This window comes from Megalobrama amblycephala, linkage group LG21 (assembly GCF_018812025.1).
Source record: "Megalobrama amblycephala isolate DHTTF-2021 linkage group LG21, ASM1881202v1, whole genome shotgun sequence".
NCBI classification, from domain to species: domain Eukaryota; kingdom Metazoa; phylum Chordata; class Actinopteri; order Cypriniformes; family Xenocyprididae; genus Megalobrama; species Megalobrama amblycephala.
This window is the reverse complement of record NC_063064.1, coordinates 19,864,319-19,884,358: the sequence shown is the minus strand read 5'-3', so window position 1 is coordinate 19,884,358 and position 20,040 is coordinate 19,864,319. Positions and strand designations below refer to the sequence as shown.

At 35.7% G+C, this 20,040-nt stretch overlaps 1 protein-coding gene across 1 annotated transcript; it reads right to left on the bottom strand.

Moving 5' to 3' along the window:
- Positions 1–7,857: 7,857 nt before the first annotated feature.
- grpr (gastrin-releasing peptide receptor) lies at positions 7,858–19,060 on the bottom strand. The gene is made up of 3 exons (XM_048173503.1): positions 18,381–19,060; positions 14,668–15,019; positions 7,858–9,781 (listed from the first exon to the last, which is right to left on the bottom strand). The coding sequence occupies exons 1-3, from the start codon at positions 18,779–18,781 to the stop codon at positions 9,398–9,400; spliced, it is 1,137 nt and encodes a 378-aa protein (XP_048029460.1). The 5' UTR covers positions 18,782–19,060; the 3' UTR covers positions 7,858–9,397.
- Positions 19,061–20,040: the final 980 nt, after the last annotated feature.

Below are 20,040 nucleotides of genomic sequence, written 5' to 3'. Positions count from 1 at the left end.
AACAGTAGTCTTGTTGAAATGTTGAAATGTTCACAGAATTATGTGTGATTATTTAAAAAAAAAAATCAATTCACAGGCATAATTACAATTAAAGCAACAAAGAAAATTATATATGGTGTCAATTAAAGGGTTTTTTGTTGACTATATAATTATCACATCTTGGTTACACTCTGCTCCTGATGCACGTAGGTGGACAGCAGAGGACTTTTATGTGTGTGCACGGTCATTAAGTGCTATTTCTGTATAATGTTATTCCTCACTCGCAAGAGCAAAGCAGGACAAAATGCATCGAAAAATAGTCCTTATAGGGGGGTTTTAATAGGAACAGGATTTTGAAATGTACCTACAATTTTCATATAGAAAGAGTGTAATTGCAGGGATCTTTCTCAGAATCCACAGATGCATACAGAGGAACATATTTTAAATGGTGTGCTTTTTAAGAAATGCACGTAGCCAACATCCATGAAAAGTTAGTGGCTTTTTATGTCTGTTCACAACAATCTGGACTTGAGGTACATATAATGGTTGCTAATTAAAAGTTGTCTGATTATGGGTTATTTTATGGACTGGTCGACTGGATTATTGGTTTACAGATATTGGTTTGATGCATTTCACTTTATATGATTCTTCTGTACTTGTTTCTTAATAAAGAGATAGTTCACCCAAAAATGAAAATTTAAAACACTTACTCTGATCTGTATATATATATATATATATATATATATATATATATTTATCCTTGTATATCACTCAATAGCCTTCACACAAAGCAGTGAACAGGTTCTTGTTGATTTCATTTTTTTTTTTTTTCAATCAGTTATCTTTCATTTTTGACAACAGCTGAAAGCCCAGTCAAGCATTTTATTTCAGATTATGTGGTGTCAAGACATAACAACCATGTACTTCAGAGCTTGCCAGTCATTCAGAGAGGAAAGAATAATTTCAGAATGAAATTCACTGGCAAGCATTCAGTCCTCTGAGGCTCTGTACTGCGCTCTATTTTCCAGCTGCTTCATCCTGACACTACATTTAATCCATTTCACAGACCTTTTCAAAGATAGATTTTTGTTTTGCTGATGTCACTGTCCCACATATAAATGATTTTTTATGCAGGTCAAGCATAGTCAAATCTAAGAGAATAAAATGTCAAAAGGGATATCACCTTTCAAGATTCATAATCTGAATCTTTTTTTATAATTTAGTGTACATTACTTCACATGATTTGAGAACAGTTTTGTTGGGAAAATAAGAAGTAATTTTATATATCCAAGCCAATTGGATTCAATGAGGATTCTTACTTTGTACTATTTTAAACATTTTCCTTTTGTAAAAAAAAAAACAAAAACCTCCTCCTCACTACAGTAATGTATCATTGTTGTTTCATTGTTTGGATATTGCAGTAATTTACCAGACTGATGAGCAACAATATGAAATCATAATAATCATGTGTATGTTTAATTAGTGATCATTAAGAAAACATTCTAATGAGATAATTTGGTTTTTGTGAAACCTTTGTTATTATTTGCAGAGTTTGTTTGTGAAAATGGTTGTTCTGCCTAATGAAGTGGAAAAGGCAGTACAGGGTCTTTTTGCAGTTACTAAATTGCATTCCTTGCAAAACTGGTAGATCAAATTTTGTAATTTGTAGCATTATAAATACAAATTTCTGTCATGAAACTCTAGATGGCGCAGCCCAGTCCTTAAAGGTGCTAAAGAGGATGTTTTGTTTTATACATTTTTGCAATATTACTTGAAACTGACTTTACTAACGGATAAAAGACTATTTATTAGGTGCACTGAAAGGAATAATATTAATATACATCATCTGTGCATGAGGTAGGGCCTTAAAAACATCAGCCAATCGTTTACGCGATCATCGCGTAAACGATTGGCCCTCTGGCTTGTCAATCACTGCCATGACGTTCCTTGTGAGAGACGAGTGCGGCTGCGCGCTCCAGTAACTTTCCACACTCCACAGGCGCCGCGTGCATTGTTTTTGTCAGGAGACAGGAATAACAACTGCAGACTATGAGTTACCTGCGGTGAGTCCAACATAATGAATCCATGAACACGACACAGCGAATGCCGGTGGTAAACAATCGTGTTCCAAAACTCGTGCACGAGTTTTGGGAGGCGTTCCCTTGGAATGAGCTGTGAAGGAGGGGGGTTGTTCTTACGCATGCGCTCATTTCAAAAACTCACTAACGGTCTTTGGTTTCTCAGTCGACAAAAAGATCCTCTTTAGCACCTTTAACTCAGTCTGTTTCCAATCATATCGTTCTAGGGCACAGCCAATTGGTCATAAACCCCGCCCTCTCCATGTAATCAAATGGGATGTGACATAAATGAAACAATTAAATTACACTTCAAATAATTTTTTTCCAAAGATGGTTTCTGTTTTTGCAGCAAACTAACCAATTCTTCAGCAGTGTGGGCAGGGCCTTTGATACAGCGGCTCCACTTCATGCTCACTTCTGCGCAAACTCCGAGGTTATCTCCGAGCTCTTTACAGGCACATTTTGTTTCTAAAGCAAAACTTTATGTACAGTTCACAAATCTGGCATGTTAGCTCAGGAAATGTTTTCAGTGGTTTTACCTAATTAAAGTGATAGCATCACAGGACAGAAACTTGTAAAAATGTCTGATAAAAGATCAAAGGCTATAGCTTGTTTTTGCAAGGTTTTATCTAAGAAACTGACAGATTACCAAAGCAACAGAATAATTAAGGGAATGATCTGAAGCCTCGTAAAACATGACACAACACAGTTATGTAGGCAGAAAGCGCTCATTTGTATTTGTATTTTCTGAAACTCCTAATATCTGTAGATATTTTGTTATATAGAGTCATACATGTACAGCAGATGTTGTGCCATCCAGTTCCATATGTTGTTGATGCAGTGCCTGCCAAACTGCTTTGATAAATTTCCCACGATGCCCTGATATTGATGATGATGAGGTATTTACAGGAAGTGCACAGCCCTTTGCACACACTCAGAGGAGAGTGATGGAAAGATATTGTCCATTACAGAACAAAAATAGACCCGCATTTAGCATTCCAGTCAGTGTAGTCAGTTTGATTCAGTCATATTAAATAATAAATAATCATAAATGCATAAGAGAGCATTATCTATCTATCTATCTATCTATCTATCTATCTATCTATCTATCTATCTATCTATCTATATTAAAGCATGTAATTAAAAGATATAGCACCACAACGTTAGCTTAGTGCAAAGTGGCCATCTGTGACGTCATGTAACATTGTAATACAAGATCAAATGTTTCATTATAGCCTACATGTTAAAACATGCTGTTACATTGATTTGACCTGGCATCTGCAGCGGTGTGGGACACATGAAGGCTGAATTTTGTGCCAGATCAATATGATTTCAAGTCAGCCCTTTACCACTTGACAATAAATCCAACCTCGTCATTTTTGACCTTTAGTGCAAATTAAGGACTTGAAGGTGCAAATTCACTCTAAAAGCATGTGCAACCTCCCATCCCCCCCAAAACACACACATAGCACATAAGCATAGCACTTACTGATGCAAACTGACAAGTCAAAACCCACATCAGGGAAAATTTTAAATGCCAAGTTATTCGAAAACACAAAGTGCTTTTAGGTATGACTGCAATTTCCCTTGTTCACTTACTCCATTCTGAATAAATACAGCCACTCTGGTTTAATTATCATAATTCCTGCTGATCACAACTCACATTATCACTATAAATCACAATAAACACTCACTTGCAGTATAAACTGACTTTACTTCACTAAAAAAATTAATTAAGACTTTTAGCCTGACACACTGACACTGGCTCAAACAATAGAATGAGTTTGGGGGTGGGACAATCTGTCTGCCCAACTAATGACATGTAGGGGGAGTGGTCAAGAAACCTGTTTGAAAATTATTTTTGCAATTCTGTTTGGTGATGCAGAAACACATTCCACCATTAAAATGAGGAAAAATTAATAACAATCAACATAAAGTCAAAGATAGGGTGCAGGAAAGATTCGTATTATCCATTCATTCATAACTCATGTATTTTCTCTTCGTATGAAAATAATTTGCTCTGTTGCATTGATAGATTAGTCTATATTTCTGTTTATATTGTCTTCACTGTCAATAATAGGGACAATTATATATTTACAGTAGTGTACAGTAATTTTACTATCGAGATAATAGTTTTTATTAATATTTTTAATTTTTATATTTTTAATTTTAATGAATTTTTTTGTCATTTTTATTAGTTTTAATGTTTTTTTTTTTTTTTACAAAGGAGCTTTTATTCTTTTATTCATTTTTATTTCAGTTTTAGATATTTTAATATAAAATGAGAAATGTTGCCAAGATTTTTTTTAAGTTTCTTTTATTATTATTTTTTTTTTAGTTTTTTTTTAAAAAGTTTTTATTTCAGTTAACATTTATTTTATTTCAAGTACCAAAAAATTTGTTTTTTATGGCTTTTGTTTTAGTTAACTTAGTCATAATGTATTGAGTGAAGGAAAACAGATTGTCTTTAATTGTTGCTAAATGGAAAAACATTTAATAACAGGTTGATTATATGACAGCAATGGAAGAAACAGTGGGAAAACAACTGATATTTTCCAGTACAACCATTCTTAAAATGCCTGACTGACATCAACACCACTTTTTGCTCCCATACATCTATTTTTACTTAATCTAATCTCCTCAAATATCCCTAAGGGACAGATAAGGCTCTGTTAAATGTCTCTAAGGAGGGAGTTTATCTCTGATATGTTCTCTATTTTATATCCAAATATGAACTTGGTGAGAAAATAAATGATTTCTTCCCTGCTATACTGACTTGCAAATTAAAGAAGAAAAGAAGAAGAAGAAAAAAACACATAAAGGTTGTATGTTTATAGCATCAGCTGTCTGAGCATTAAATATCTGAAATGCACAAACACTGGGGACCTCCAAATAAGTTTTGATCCCATATGGTTTAATGAAAGGTCATATTTGTGCATTCAGCATTATGCATTTAAATGTCATTGCTTTTATCCTTCTCATCAATCAGATTAATAAATCATGCACTGATTGCCCGTCTCATCCAAGAGGTCAAGGTTAAACATGGTTCAGTTTGCCCCTGTTGGTTGATGTTGTAACTACACCACTCTGGAAGGAAAAACAACATATTTCTCCTTCATCATGTCCTTTTTCCCCCACAGTTTTAGCTCTCCATTTCTAGTAGTTGACTGCTTTTTTCTTTTCTTTTTTTTTTGATGTAGTCTTTTTTTATCCAGATTGCTTGTAGATTATTGTATTGTTTGTACACACTAAACTTTCAAAAAGGGACAATCATATGTAATATGCACCATTTTATTCACAAAGTCAAATACACTTGAGTTTCTTCATGTGAAACAAGATCACAAGTCGACATCAACAACAACAACAACATGATTGCATCCACATTAACATCCACATTACAGGTCAAAAAGTTCTCTTTTCATCTTGTAGTGTCCTTTTTAGCTAAAAAGAACTGGAATCTATGACCATTTACAAAATAAAAGGCATAATCAGTTTGCTACTACAGTATGCTTTTCAAATAATACAATCAAAAAAGCATTATGAAGGACTGAATCACAAAAGTGCATTAAAAGGAAATAGTTTCTCGATCTTGAAAATACAAAGAATCACTCCCTAAAGGCACCACAAAAGCATGTATCCTTCAGCAACCCCAGCCCATTCCTCCCAGGATTCATCTTGTACACAATACTGACTAAATAACACAGCAAAGCATTAGTCAATGATCAATACAGCTCCATTAAAATGACTTTTAATTGTAAAGCAGACAAAGACACTGACTTTTTTGTTCACATTTGATACAGTTACCTCTGTAAACTTAAAACCAAAAATCTCCATGAAAAATATTTATCCATTGCAAATATTTAGAATAATCACAGTCCCAGTTACCACATTAGAACTGCAAGTCACCATGAAAAATATCTATATATATATATATATATATATATATATATATATATATATATATATATGCCCAAACAAATAAACAAATATATATTTGCAAATAAAATTACATAAAATTTCTTAATTTCTTCACATTAAAATGGGTTTGCCTCTCCTGGCGCCTGCAGGTGTATGGTTATATGAACTGTGCAAATGATTCGACTGTCTAGAGCAGGGGTCGCCAACTGGCGGACCCCGGTCCGAATCCGGACCGCAAAGCCTTTTGACACAATTAAATTAATAAATGGCAAACGCTATTTAACGTTATTATAAAATCCAATTTATATCAGGCACATAAAGGTCAGCTCAGTAGCGCTATTTGGGTCCTACATCGACACAGGTTTCGAGTGCGCCGCCGGCGCGAACAGTGAAGAGAGCAGAGCACACCGATACAACTTTCGATGACTGAAAAACAATGGCATTCTCAAAAATTAGGAAAGTTGGCGCTGAAAATCGAGTTTTTCGAGATGAATGGGTGGAAAAATACGCATTTATTCTTCCTTCATCGAAATGTACGAGGCCTGTGTGCCTCATTTGCTCGGTTTTGTGGCGGTTGTCAAAAGTGAGAACATTAAACGCCATTACGAAACCAAATTTAGACATTTTGAAGAAACACCCTCAGCAGTCCAAGGTAAGGGTGCGAAAAATAAATGAACTAAAAGCCCAGTATGAGCGATCCACACGGGTCCTCTTTCACTCACTCACCGCCCAACAACGAGCATATGAGTGTTCATTAAAAATACAGTGGATTTTAGGAAAGCATAACAAGCCCTTTACAGATGGGGAAATAGTAAAGGAGTGCATGGATGCTGCATGTGAAACATTTTGATGGAAAAGAAAGACATGAACAGAGAGAAAATTAAACAAACCCCTCTTTCTGTTGCAACAGCCACAAGAAGAGCTGAAATGTTAGCACAGGATGTGCAGTCACAAGTTGATGCTGAGTGTTCAACAATACATTTAGTAAAGTACAGACAATACATGAGAATGAAGATAAAATGTGATATGAGATCTTATTTAATTGAACCAGAGAGGTTTGTGTTCATTGATTGTGATTGTTAATCTCAGTTTAGAAGAGACGAGACTTGGCTTTTCCTTTTAAGTTAATGTTGAAATGAATGCATGTTGTGCAGATTTAGAGATGCATTTTGCACTGTTCCCTTCATATTTTTGTCAGACATTGTTACTGGATAAATTTAGATATTTTGTACCAAAGCAACCGAAAGGACATACAGTAACACGACAGCATTAAAATGAGATCGATTTGTGAAGGATTATTTATGCTTATACATATGAAGAGACATTATTCAATATACATGATAACATTATATTTTGTTCAATAAAAACAAATATTTACACTAATTTCTTCAGTCTGGAGAAAGCCGTCAATTTTTGTTTTTACGTGCAGTACATAATTGTCCGGACCTCGGCTGGTGAGGAGAGTTCGTTTGCTGGACCTCAAGCAATTTTAGTTGAAGACCCCTGGTCTAGAGAAACTTTTCTCTGCTAATATTTCAGCAGTTATTATGCGTGTCACATATTTCTGTCGACTGAACCATCGATGTCAATCATGCGTGAATTTATCATTCAAGTCGGTCTCTTTTCAGTGAAATGGTCAAATGTGTCCATCATAAATGTACACCACACGGCTCCGGGGGGTTAATAAAGGCCTTGCGTCAGTTACGATTTTTTCATAAGTTGAATATGGAAGTCGTAGGACATAGTAAAAGTGTTTTGAACTGCAAGAGGCATTACACTTTCTTCATAAGTTGAATACGGAAGTCGTGTGGAGTATGTTTATGGTGGATAGATGCACTTTTTTGAGGTTCAAACTCGTTGCCCCCATTCACTGCCATTATAAAGCTTGGACGCATCAGGATATTTATTAATATAACTCTGATTGTGTTCATCAGAATGAACAAAAGGATGGCTTGAGGATGACTAAATCTTGGGGTAATTTTAAAGTGAACTAACCCTTTAAGAACAGAGAACAAGGAGAGCTGGATGAACTGGATATTCCAACTTGATCTCATTAGAAAATGTCATTATTTTTACATTTTCGTATGATTTTTTACAATGTGATTCATACAGAAACTAACAGGTGTGTTTAGTATGATGTACCTCCTTAACCGCCAGTAGGGCATAAGCAGATCATACGAAAACATACAAATGAGAAACGAAATGTAGCAAACTAAAAACGGGAAACTTTTTATGCATTTTCGCCGCTCATTGACATGACAACGGCGTTTTGGGGGCCTGAAAATGCAAAGATTTGAAAATAGGATTCAGAGTGCGAGTTTTTGAAAACAATATCGTTATCATCTCTGTGTAAACTACTAAAACACAAATTTGTCAAAACAGTGACGTCATGCGCATGTGTATTATGTGTTTAGTTTATAGGCACGTAGTGTTTCTTTACAAAGTGACATCGCCAACTACTGGCCTGGCATAATACAGCGTTTTTAGTCACTTTCGCAGACCTGTGTGAATGGGGATCGTTTTAACAACGTTGTAATCTGTACGTGAAAAATGCAAAAGGAAAAACGTTTCCATTTTTTTGTACATCGCTGTTGTGTAAAGCAGCAGTGCGGAGATCGTTTCGACACAAGTCTATTTTTGCTGCGCTGCTTACACTGAATTAAAGCCACAGTGCCTTGTTCTTGGTCAAAATACACCTGTTTTTTTTTTTGGGTTTTTTTGCCCAAACTTCAAAAACTTGTTTAAATGATTAAAACTAGAGGTATAGATTAACTTTATGATTACTTTTATCATATATACAGCATTTTTTCAGCATTTGCAAGGGGAACACAGTTGCATCAGAGCAGAGTATGCTGCACATCATAAATCAAAGCATGTTGCAGACAGTGGTCGGAGGAGAACATCTCAAAAGGGTGACATAATAGATGATACTTACTCTGTATTTGCAGTACACGAGCCGTGGTTCAGCTGCACACGACAAACACTGCCAGAGTGAAAGCATAATTGACTCATGCTGCTTCTTACATACAAACACCTTCTGTGCTGCTTCTGCTCTGCTTGCGCGTCCAGAGTGAAACAGCATTTATTGACACCGAAAGTGTTTTTGTGTTCTACCGTGCTGTTTTTGAGGGTATTTTCCTATATGAACATACAGTTATTGCTCTCACAGATCGTTTGATCTGAAGCGTCTCAACTTAAGTTATATAGAAGTGCATAATAGTTACATGAATATTATACATATTCAAGAAAATTAAAACTTGAATTTAATTTTTTTAGTGATTTTTGCAACAAAAATCATGGAACATGAAATCCTGCAGGCGCCCGTATCTCTCAATTTAAGCATATTTATTACAGACAAGCAAAGATGATTGTATATATTATTTATTATTTATATTTCTGAAGTTAAATATGCCTGTTTAGCTCTAATGGCAGACAGCGTTGCCATTGACAAGGCTGAAGCTGGCCACAGAGTGGTTCTGGGTGCTTTTGAGTGAGCTCAGTCGCGTGTTGTTACGCCTAGTGCTTTGTGAACGCAGAGAGATGGACGGGCAGCAGCAGCAAAGCTGCTTGTTGAACTGCTTCCTAAAGGATTTGCTGAGCAGGTAGAGAGCGAAGGGATTCACGCAAGAGTTGGTAAAGGCAAGGATACGTGCGCACACGCTGGAGATGAAATGGGCCATTGAGGTGTCCACTTCTGTGTAGTGGTAGGACCGGTAGAGGTAAATCACATGGTTGGGGAGCCAGCAGATGGCAAAAAGACCCACGAACACTAGCACTGTCTTGGCAAGCCGCATCCGTGACTCAATCTAGGGTTCAGAAAGCAGAGAGTAAATATCGCAGGTTGTCCTAATAAAAACATTTTAAAACAAAAACTTTTTTCTCCAATTACAGCCATTTTATCTTTCTGAACAGTCTGACACAGCTACACTGGCTCAACCAATAGCATGATTTGGGGTGGGACTAATTGTTTGAAATATCAGGGTTCATGCAGGTTTCAGTAAGTCAAATTTAAGACCTTTTTAAGACATTTTAAGACCATAAAGATTGAAATTTAAGACCTACACGACGCATTACCAAAAAATATTCAAATCAAAGAAATTCTGAAAAAAATCATTTTATTTCAATGAATTCAGTCATTGCAGCCGCCCAACCCCTTTTCCCCACCCCTCTAGGGGTCAGCCAGTTGTTTTTTCGTTGTTTTTGTTTTCCGTTTTTATATATATATATATATATATATATATATATATATATATATATATATATATATATATATATATACAGAATCTGAATTAAAATGTGTTTGATTTAAGCCTACATTTCAAAATTTTGTGTCATAAAATTATATCGCGCATACAGCTCAACTAACGCGATCGTTATAAAGGTGTTTAAACAACAATACTTCCACTTGCATGTATTTGACAATCGGAATATCAGATATTTCATGCCATAGCTAACACATTTGTGAATATTCTGAATAAAAAAGGAAAAATGACATAAAAGCAGATCATCATTCATTCAGCGCTGTTGCTGCTGCGGTGTGTCACGTGACGCGTCACCATGGAAACCATAAAATAACGGTCGCCTACACTACACACCGCTTGTAACCAACAGCAGAAATCGCTGTGATCTAGCCATGTCTCGTTGAAAGTACACTTTTCCATTTTCCACACGTAGCCGAACTTTAACAAACTCTGAGGAGGCGCAGACGTATCTCGCGGGCAGGTAAGTTATTGCATTTATCACGGGATTTGTAGTTTTATCAACGCGTATACCAACACCAATATACCCCAGAAAGAACTATGACTCGCTACTTTTTTGCTACTTTGTAATAACTTTCAGCAGGTAGCGTTTCTGGAAATGGGTTAAAAAAATTTTAGACCTGACTAAATGAAATTTAAGACCTCGGATGAAAATCTGGCCGTTTTTAAGACTTTTTAAGGCCTTAAATTTAAAGTTCAGAATTTTAGACTTTTTAAGACCCCGCGGGAACCCTGAATATATGAACCAGGTACTTGTGAAACCAAGTGGTCTCATAGATGAAGAATAACAAAGGCAGTATTGTAATAAAGGTACATTTTGTATAAATGGTTCCTTACATATAAGGTTCCTTTCAAATGCTTACAGACTGTATTATTCACCTAACAATAGAACAGCAGAGCAGGGAGCCGGTTGCATAAACTGCTAAGACTAGTCTTACAAGTTAGTAATCACAATTTTTTTCTTTGAGACTTCATAACTTTTTTATTTCAGTTACATAAAAAAACATAGATTGTACGGTGGCCCAGTAGTGCACAACACAACGAAATTAAAAAAGCAAACATAAGTTCACAACACAACGAAATCGAGCCACAACACAAATGGAACACAAACGGAAATGCTCCCGACCACTAGGGGGCTCTCAGAGCTCGGTAAAGTTAGTTTTCCTTGCCAATGTTCTATAGAGTCGGCAGTAATATCAATACCACGATTAGTTTTAACAGTATGTAGCCACCGTATATCGACAAGAAATATTAATTCAAAATCACCTACGTGCAAAATAGCTTCATATTTATACCTGTGAATGACGCGCTACCACAGTGCATGGTGAAGGGAACGTCTGACAATTCCACCAAGTGGTTAAAACTTATAATTTGTATTCATTAAAATTACTTATAACATTTAAAACAGACATATTCAAATTCCAAAGCTTGTCAGTCTTACCAACAGGAACTAACAAGCTTTGGAATTTGAACATGTCTGTTTTTAAATTAGGGCTGGACAATAATTCAATATCAATATATATCGCGATATAATTTTTTTCGATAACGGTGATATGATTTTTAAACACATTTCCGGTATTTCGATATATACATTACAGCATTTCTCACTGACTTGAGGCGCAGCCGTAGAAAGAGCAGAACGCGATTGGCCATTGGCGTGATGACGTACACCACAGAGACACGCAGCCATCAGCCAGTGCTCAGCGTTAATATGGTTTGTTTGAAATAGCAACATGGAAAACAGACAGAGTTCAGATAATGTATGTTTCAGTCGATGGATGCGCAAAACGTTATAACAACGATAATCAAAAAGCGTGGACAAAACAGACACTCTTTGTAAACTGTTAACAGCTAGTGCTCTCTGCTCTAATGTCCAGTCATTTACGCCGTCATCACCCGGGTGTTGATAGCGCGCGAGCGCAGGTGAGACCTGAACAGCACACGATGCTATCTGTGTTTAAACTAAACTAATTTAAGCCTTGCTGATTTAAACAGAACAAGACGCGAAAGAGAACTCGCACACGCTTATTTCAGACAGCGCGCAAATACTGACTTCTCTTTCAAGTCTTGCGCTTCGGCGGACAAATTCATACACAAATTAAGTCAACATGCCCGTCTTGGCGAGTATCCTAGCAAACATAGTCGGTTATGTCTTAAGTGAACGTGTAACAGTCGAGAAAGACATCGCATGTGTAACAGTATATGTAGCTACTGGATCGTGCATGTCTTAAAGGGAAAAAAACTATTCCTGCTGCCTGTTTTTAATGTTAAATCAAACAACAAATAACAAAGAAATCACTCACTGCTCTTGACTGAATAGTTTTTGTAACTTCAATAATGATTCATCTTTATTTTATACAGTAAAGATAATATGCAGTGATATTTTATATTTGATTACTTTATCCATTTTCTGTACCTGAAAACTACTGTTAGATACCTGAAAACCTGAAAAGCACTGTTTATTTTATTTGAATATTTGCTTTATTGTACTTATTTGTGATGTACTTATTTGCTTGTAGTTTGATCGTTTGTTCTTATTTTCTTTATTTTTATTTGACAGTAGTCTTATTTTTAGGGTCACGGTTTCGGTATGGTTCGGTATGTGCTAATAGCACATACCGAACTGTACCAAAACCGTGACCCTAAAACCGTGATACGCACCGAACCATGAGCAATTTGAACCATTGCACCCCTAGTGTCATCAACACTCAACAATGTCCCTGCCCCAGCAATGTGTTTTTGTTGTTTCTCACTGTTTTTTTCTGTTTTTACTGTTCACAATCTTTATCTTGGCTGAAGCACTTTTGTTTTAATCTATATTAAGGATAATAAAATCAGCCTACGTTATAGTTTAATGTTAAAGATATTAATATTACAAAAGTGAGTGAGTCTTATGTTTATTTTTTATGTTTGTATGAAGGCTAAATACAAATAAAAGCTGAACATAAATTTATTTGTACTATTTTTATTTCTAAAATATATAGTTTTATAGGAAGAGATTTCATAGATTTGGCAAATTAATTTTTCAGACGTGGCCATTCTTGGCAGTTTTTCTGAGGCTATTATATAGTTCATATCGATATCGGAATTATATCGTATCGACCGAAATTAAGAATTATATCGTGATATAAATTTTGGCCATATCGTCCAGCCCTATTTTAAATGTTAAACAAAGTCATTGTAATGAATACAAATGATACGTTTTAACGACTTGGTGGAATTGGCAGACGTTCCCTTCATCATGCTTCCTGGTATCGCGTCAAATCATTCACTAGTATAAATATGAAGCTATTGTGCACGTAGTTGATTTTTAATTAATATTTCATGTCGATATACAATGTTTACATATTTAAAACTAATCGTATTGATATCTTTGTGTTGTGAACTTATGTTTGCTTTTTTAATTTCGTTGTGTTGTGCACTACTGGGTCACCGTAAGATTGGTCTAATTTAATACCAAAATGTAAAACTGGTTGTCTCTTAAGACACAGTCTTATAATGGCTATGTTTATGCAACTGACCCCAGATGTTTCCGGTCTCATCTTGTATTGAGAATGCTTTCAAAAACGATTTCAACAACCAGAGACGAAGGGTCACCGTAACAGTACAGATGCTCTCTCTGCATGAACTCTGGCATTTTCAAACTCAGCAATGGAAATGTTACAAAATATTACAACTACTCAATATAATTAAAAAATATATAATATAATATAATATAATACAAAAGTTTGTGTCTTAAGCATAAACACTCTATGATATAGGGAAAAAATTATACATAACATGGAAAAGCCTAAATCTTAAATACCCCCAAAACTAAAAAATTACATTGTTCTAGTTGTAAATACAAAAATTATATCTAGGTCTTTATGTGTGTTGTCATGAATAATTGGGTATGTTAGATTAAATAAAGTAAATCTAGGATATTTTGTATGAATCAGAAAAAGTGACAAAATTAATTTAGCTACAGTTCTTTTAAGAAAGGAAAAAATATAATACCAGGTTTGAAGCATAACCTATGCACACAGTGTTATGTCTTTTTGAAATCTAGGAAAATATCAATCAGTCACTGGACTTTTGTTAATACATTTAGAAAAATTTTGGGATAATGCAAATTACAAGTTATTCAGATATATACATTGTTAGTGAAGTTCGTAAACGTAATTTATGGAGGAGCGAGCCCATCTAATCTTTCAATCGGCTGTTCCAGCATCCCTCCACCTCCCCAAACTCCACCTTCATCGCAAGTACCTTGCCCTATGTAATCATATCCTATATTTATTAACCGGGGGTGGGGTATCAGAGCTCAAGTTGAAGCTGCTTCATCGAGCCCCTCCTCAGTGGACGGCAAGCCAAATTAGCTAACCTAATACCCTAAAGATTATATAGCCAAACAAACTCATTAAACAGCTGAAGCACTTGACCATTGTACTTACCTGCCTCCGAATGTGTGCATTTCCTTCCACAGGCATGTTAATGGCACTCTCAATCAGACTCCTGGCAATGAAGATGTAGTACACAGAAATGATGAAGAGAGGAATGATATACAGAATGAGAAAGGAGGCCATGGAATGGATTTTAGGGTGCAGGTCTCCAGCGTGAGGGTACGGGGCGCATGTTTTAAAAGTCTCATTGGTTTCTGGGATGTGGAAGGTGTGGAGATCGGAGAACACCGCCTCAGGAATGGCCAGGACCATGGAGAGCAGCCAGATCGACACAGCCCTCAGACAGACCTTTAGCGAAGCTTTAGATACCTGGATATCCATTGGCTTGACAATGGCCTTGTATCTAAGAGACAGAAAAAGACACAAGGAACAGAAGGAGCTATTTTAATTAAGACTCTAACCTTAAGAACAACATATTAATTAAGAACGAACACACATCAAAAACAAACAAAAAATGCGTGACTAATTAACTGATGGAACATGGCGTGATAATTCAAGGGGACTCTCATGCAACTGCAAACCGCCGTTTTATCTCTATGAACAGCTGTGTCTCAGAGTTCAGTTTAGTTGTATGTAACCTAATGTTAAAATGTTCTTAATGTATTGAGAACAAAACAATGTGCCTCAGGCAAAAAGTTAATCAATGGTATATATGCTTTTGTTGAAAACATTAACCCACATTATTTCAACTTATTTTTTTTTTAAATAATCATGTTTAGCTGCTGGCATCTTTGTGAGAAACTACATTACCCATGATTCTACAAAAAAACTCCACCAATCAGAGATTTGCTGCAAGCAAATGTGACAAAAGAACACTTTAGTGCCTGCCCACTCCCATGAAGGACTTCAAATGATATAGAGTCATCAAAATATTTGAATATTTGTATGCATTATATATAAAAATATTCATTATTTTTTTCAAGAAGGACAAAATTTGCCACCAAAAAAGACATTCGGTTTAACCAAAATTTTGGTTTTACCGACTGACGCTTTTGGATATACTGAATGATGTTATTTTCAAACAATGCTAACAGGCTGAAAGGACATTAAACATTTTGTATTTAGTACAAGTTTTTAAAAATATTACAACATTTTCCATGTCGGTTGTACTGAATGACCTAATGTTTCGGGACATGCGTATGAGCAAGTCAAATTTTTTTTTCATTTTTCAAATAGTTAAAAGAGAGTTAGTTACTTTGCTTCACGACCATGTGGTCCTTTGCAGATGTCTGAATGATGTCACATCCTGTCACATGACTTCACATGACTTGATCCAAAATGGTATATTGGTTACTCCAAATGACATTAATGAAATTAATTTTTCTGGACATTCTTTCTAATAACAAAGTAACAAATTCTACACATAATTTTAACACCATTTTGTTGATATATGATGTTATAAAATCATGCCAGAATACAAAATATATACAGTTATTACATTTTAAGATATTTTAATCACAAATTAAATGGCTGTATTGGCCTTTGAACAGTTAAACCGAATGACCTTTTGACCTTTATATGTAGCAAAATATAATTAAAACCTGATATACATTTGATGTCATATCTTTGTCATTTATTTTTATTAAGGCCTTTGGACAAAAAAAAAAAAAAAAGACCCATCATGCAAAAGTGATATTATTAAGTCATTAAGTACAAAATTTTGTACCTTGATATTTTTGTCCAATTTTCAAATATTTTCAGAACATTACAAATCAAAGTTTGTAATGTTGTGATTCAGTTAGCTTGTTGGTTTGGATCACAGCTTATAACACTTTAACAAATAGTTATTTTAAAAATCTTGTGTGGAATAAAAGTGGATGGACACTGTTCATATTAGGAAATGTCAGACAGCTGGATTGTGGATTGATGTAATAAAAAAGTTATCAAAAGTGAGAATAGCCTGTCAGTCTATGACTGATTTGAAGCCCCGTAGGCCTATCCAGACCACAGGAAAAGATCCTCCCACCTATGATTTCCATCTGCCATCTGTTGCTCATTGCTGTTCACCTAAATATGAAATCAAGCCTCCGGTGCTAATCAGACTCCCACCACATAGATCATGGAACAGTCTTCCTGCTTAGTCATTTTCTTTATATCAGAGGGAGATCAAATTGTAAATGGAATTGAATTGCATTTCACTCAATACCAAAGCAATTCCGAAGCAGCTTTACAAAGAACAGTGCCTCACAAGCGAACCCGTCAATGGCAAAGAAAAACTGACTAATAAATCTCTGACTTATATACTAAGCACCTTATTTTCTGTTAATGACCATAGAAATTCTTAATGAACAACAATCATTCTTAATATTGATTGAAACTGATTTTATAAAAATATGAATCACATCAGCACACCATCAACTGTTTCTCATTTAACCCGAGAGCAATTCGACCCTCAGTTGATCCATTGCTCTGGAGGTGCAGTCGTTACTCTTGAGTGCTCTAGCATCAACACTAACAGGCAGAGGAAGCAGTTCATTTTTCTCCATCATTAGACATGTTATTTTTCATTTCCCTTCACCTGCTTTTATCACACACCAAGTCACACACTTCCTCAAGAGTACAAACGGACCAAGAAGGCATAAAATTGGAGCCTTGTGGGATACAAAAACAGATGTTTATAGACGTCATCAGAACATAATAGAATAGAACAGAATAGAACATAACAGAATAGAATAGAATAGAATAGAATAGAATAGAATAGAATAGAATAGAATAGAATCAGTTCTGATCTGAATTGCTAAAGTCAGGGTATCCTTGAAATTATACACTCTCTTTTACAATGTGAATTACACAAAAGGCTGGCTTTTTGTAGCTTATCAGATTTTAATTTTTTTTTTTTTTTGAGGCTGCAACCTCCTAAACATAAAAATTACTTTTAAAAAAATGATGTGATTTAAAAAATGATGTGATTTAAAAAATGACGCACTGCTTTTCACCTGAACTGTTCTGACAAGTGCAACAGATCGTCAGCAAAAGTGGCATAGTGATTTTAAGTTTATAGAATACCTGTTGCATTACATTTTTCTTCTATTAAAACTGACAGAATAATGAATCTGTGTCCCTACTCGAAAAAGCATGTCATATGGAATATCAGGTGGTTAGTTACTAGTCTATCAACCTAACCAACTTGATCAAGGTTTGCCAGGTCAGTCTCATCCACGCTTACTAGTAATCACCTTGGACCAGTGAACATACCCTGTACTTAAAACAGACACTCACAAATAATAAAATATGATTTTTGCAACAGTACTTACATTTTATGTGACTAATAACTATTTAAAAACCACAATAGTATTTTTTATTTTTATGGAGGCTTATGCATAAGAAGAACATGCCCATTCTCAAGCTCGATACATAATGATTAAAGACAAGTCTGAAGGTAATTATTAATGGTTTTCACATTTTAATCACTTCCTGATATTTAAAAGGCAATCAATCATGAAACTTAATGTCCCATTTTACCTGATTTCCAACTTTTGCTGAACTCAGCCTAATCACGAATTGGAAAAAAGTCATTTTGATGCCATCTTACATTAGTGTTTATGTTAATGAGGTAATAATTAATATTTTCTAATTATTTCGAGGACCTTGCTTCATTAACACATTGCGGTGATTACTATATTAATTTATTATATTAAAAAGACGTTTAAACTGAAATGGTATTGTTTTGCTTTCTGAACAGAGGCTAACATAGATCTCTTTACCTGTCCGCTGCCAGCGCTGTGAGCGTGAACACCGACACTCCGACCGACGTCAGCTGGATGAACGGGATGAGTTTACAACCTATCCGCCCAAAGAGCCACTCATCCGCCAGAAACTTGCTGGCATCCACGGGCGCGCAGGTGACCAGCAGCAGCACGTCTCCGAGAGCGAGACTCGACATGAACAGATTGGGGACATTGCGCATGGATTTCACGATGCAAAACGTTCTAATGAGAGTCACATTACCGATAAGTCCAGCAGTAATGAGGAGCGCGTAAACGGTGGCGATAATGATGCCTGAATGCAAGTGTGGATGTTCCGGAGCGGTGCTGGTGTTGTTGCGCTCCGGAGAGTCACCCAGAAACTTTACATCGAGTGTCGGAGTTAATGTTGCGTCAGACATGTTATCAAATCACTTCGTACGCATTTTGAAATTCAAGTCTCCACATATTGCCATGACTACGGTTTATATTGTTGGTCCGGTGATATTCCTCTCCAGCACATCCTGTGCGCAAATGGAGAGTCCATGTGAGGTTTGGCTCCTTTATGCCAAATTGATGCGCCTGCGCTCTCATGTGTTGGAAAACTACATTTTATTAAGCCATAAAGCCTCTCTAAACTTGAGCTGCCTACCCAGACAGTAGACAATGATATGTGAGCTTTAGCTCTTAAAAGATGAACATTCATGGCATCCAGTTAGCATAAATACTTCCTGTATTGTATATATATAATAGCTGCGTGTGAACAGTTTCTATTTTCACCTATTATTATTATTATTATTATTATTATTATTAATAATGTGAAATTACTTAGCACTGAATACAGTCCTGTTCCCCATGTACATACATGTATGTACTTATTATGGTAAACCCTGAACCTAACCTTAACCCATGTAGTTACCATATATTAGTACTTTTTTAGGTAAGTATATTGTAATTACACATAAGTGCACATACTGTAAAATGAAGTGCAAGTCCATTACTTATATACTTAGCTATATCTCCTGTCAATTTTGGTAATTATAAATGATATTATATTTAGATTATTTTTCCCCCATGCAGCTGGGCATAAAAGCAAACCTGCACTCTGAAATCTGATGTAAACATGAATAGCTCCAGGTTTGTGCAATGCTGTGAAGCATGCTGGTATCCATCTACCCAAGTGTGAATATGGTCTGAAAGTACAGATATACCACAGAGGGACCAAAGAAATATGGTCTCCACAGCAACAGACTTTAAATGTAGTGCAAATTAATGGTGTGCACATATAAGTGTTCATCCAGAACAGGTTGATGACAAAAAAGAAAAGCTGATACGCAGAGCACAACATGCCATGGTTTCAATTCATTAGATGAAAATATACAAAGATGGTTCTACATGATCAAATTTAACTTTCAAATATGTAATGTGTTGATTATCTGAACTACCACAGAATTGCTTATGTGAACTGAATTACACCGAATCCACATCATGAATGTCGGTGTGCATTTATTAAACAACCACTCCATAATACACAAGAGACACCAGGTATCAACACAAGGAGTAGCTGTTCACAGAAAGAGACTTCAAGTACTGCACAGCTGCATGAAGAAGCATCTAGTGGAGAAACCCTTAACATCTCCTTCCCATAAACCAGTGGTCCCCAAACTGGGGTACGCATACC

Coding starts and splice junctions, on each gene's coding strand:
- grpr (XM_048173503.1), bottom strand. CDS start 18,781: ATGTCTGACGCAACATTAACTCCGACACTCGATGTAAAGTTTCTGGGT. Junction 15,020..18,380: donor ACAGCGCTGGCAGCGGACAG/GTAAAGAGATCT, acceptor TCTGTCTCTTAG/ATACAAGGCCATTGTCAAGC. Junction 9,782..14,667: donor ATGCACACATTCGGAGGCAG/GTAAGTACAATG, acceptor TCTGAACCCTAG/ATTGAGTCACGGATGCGGCT.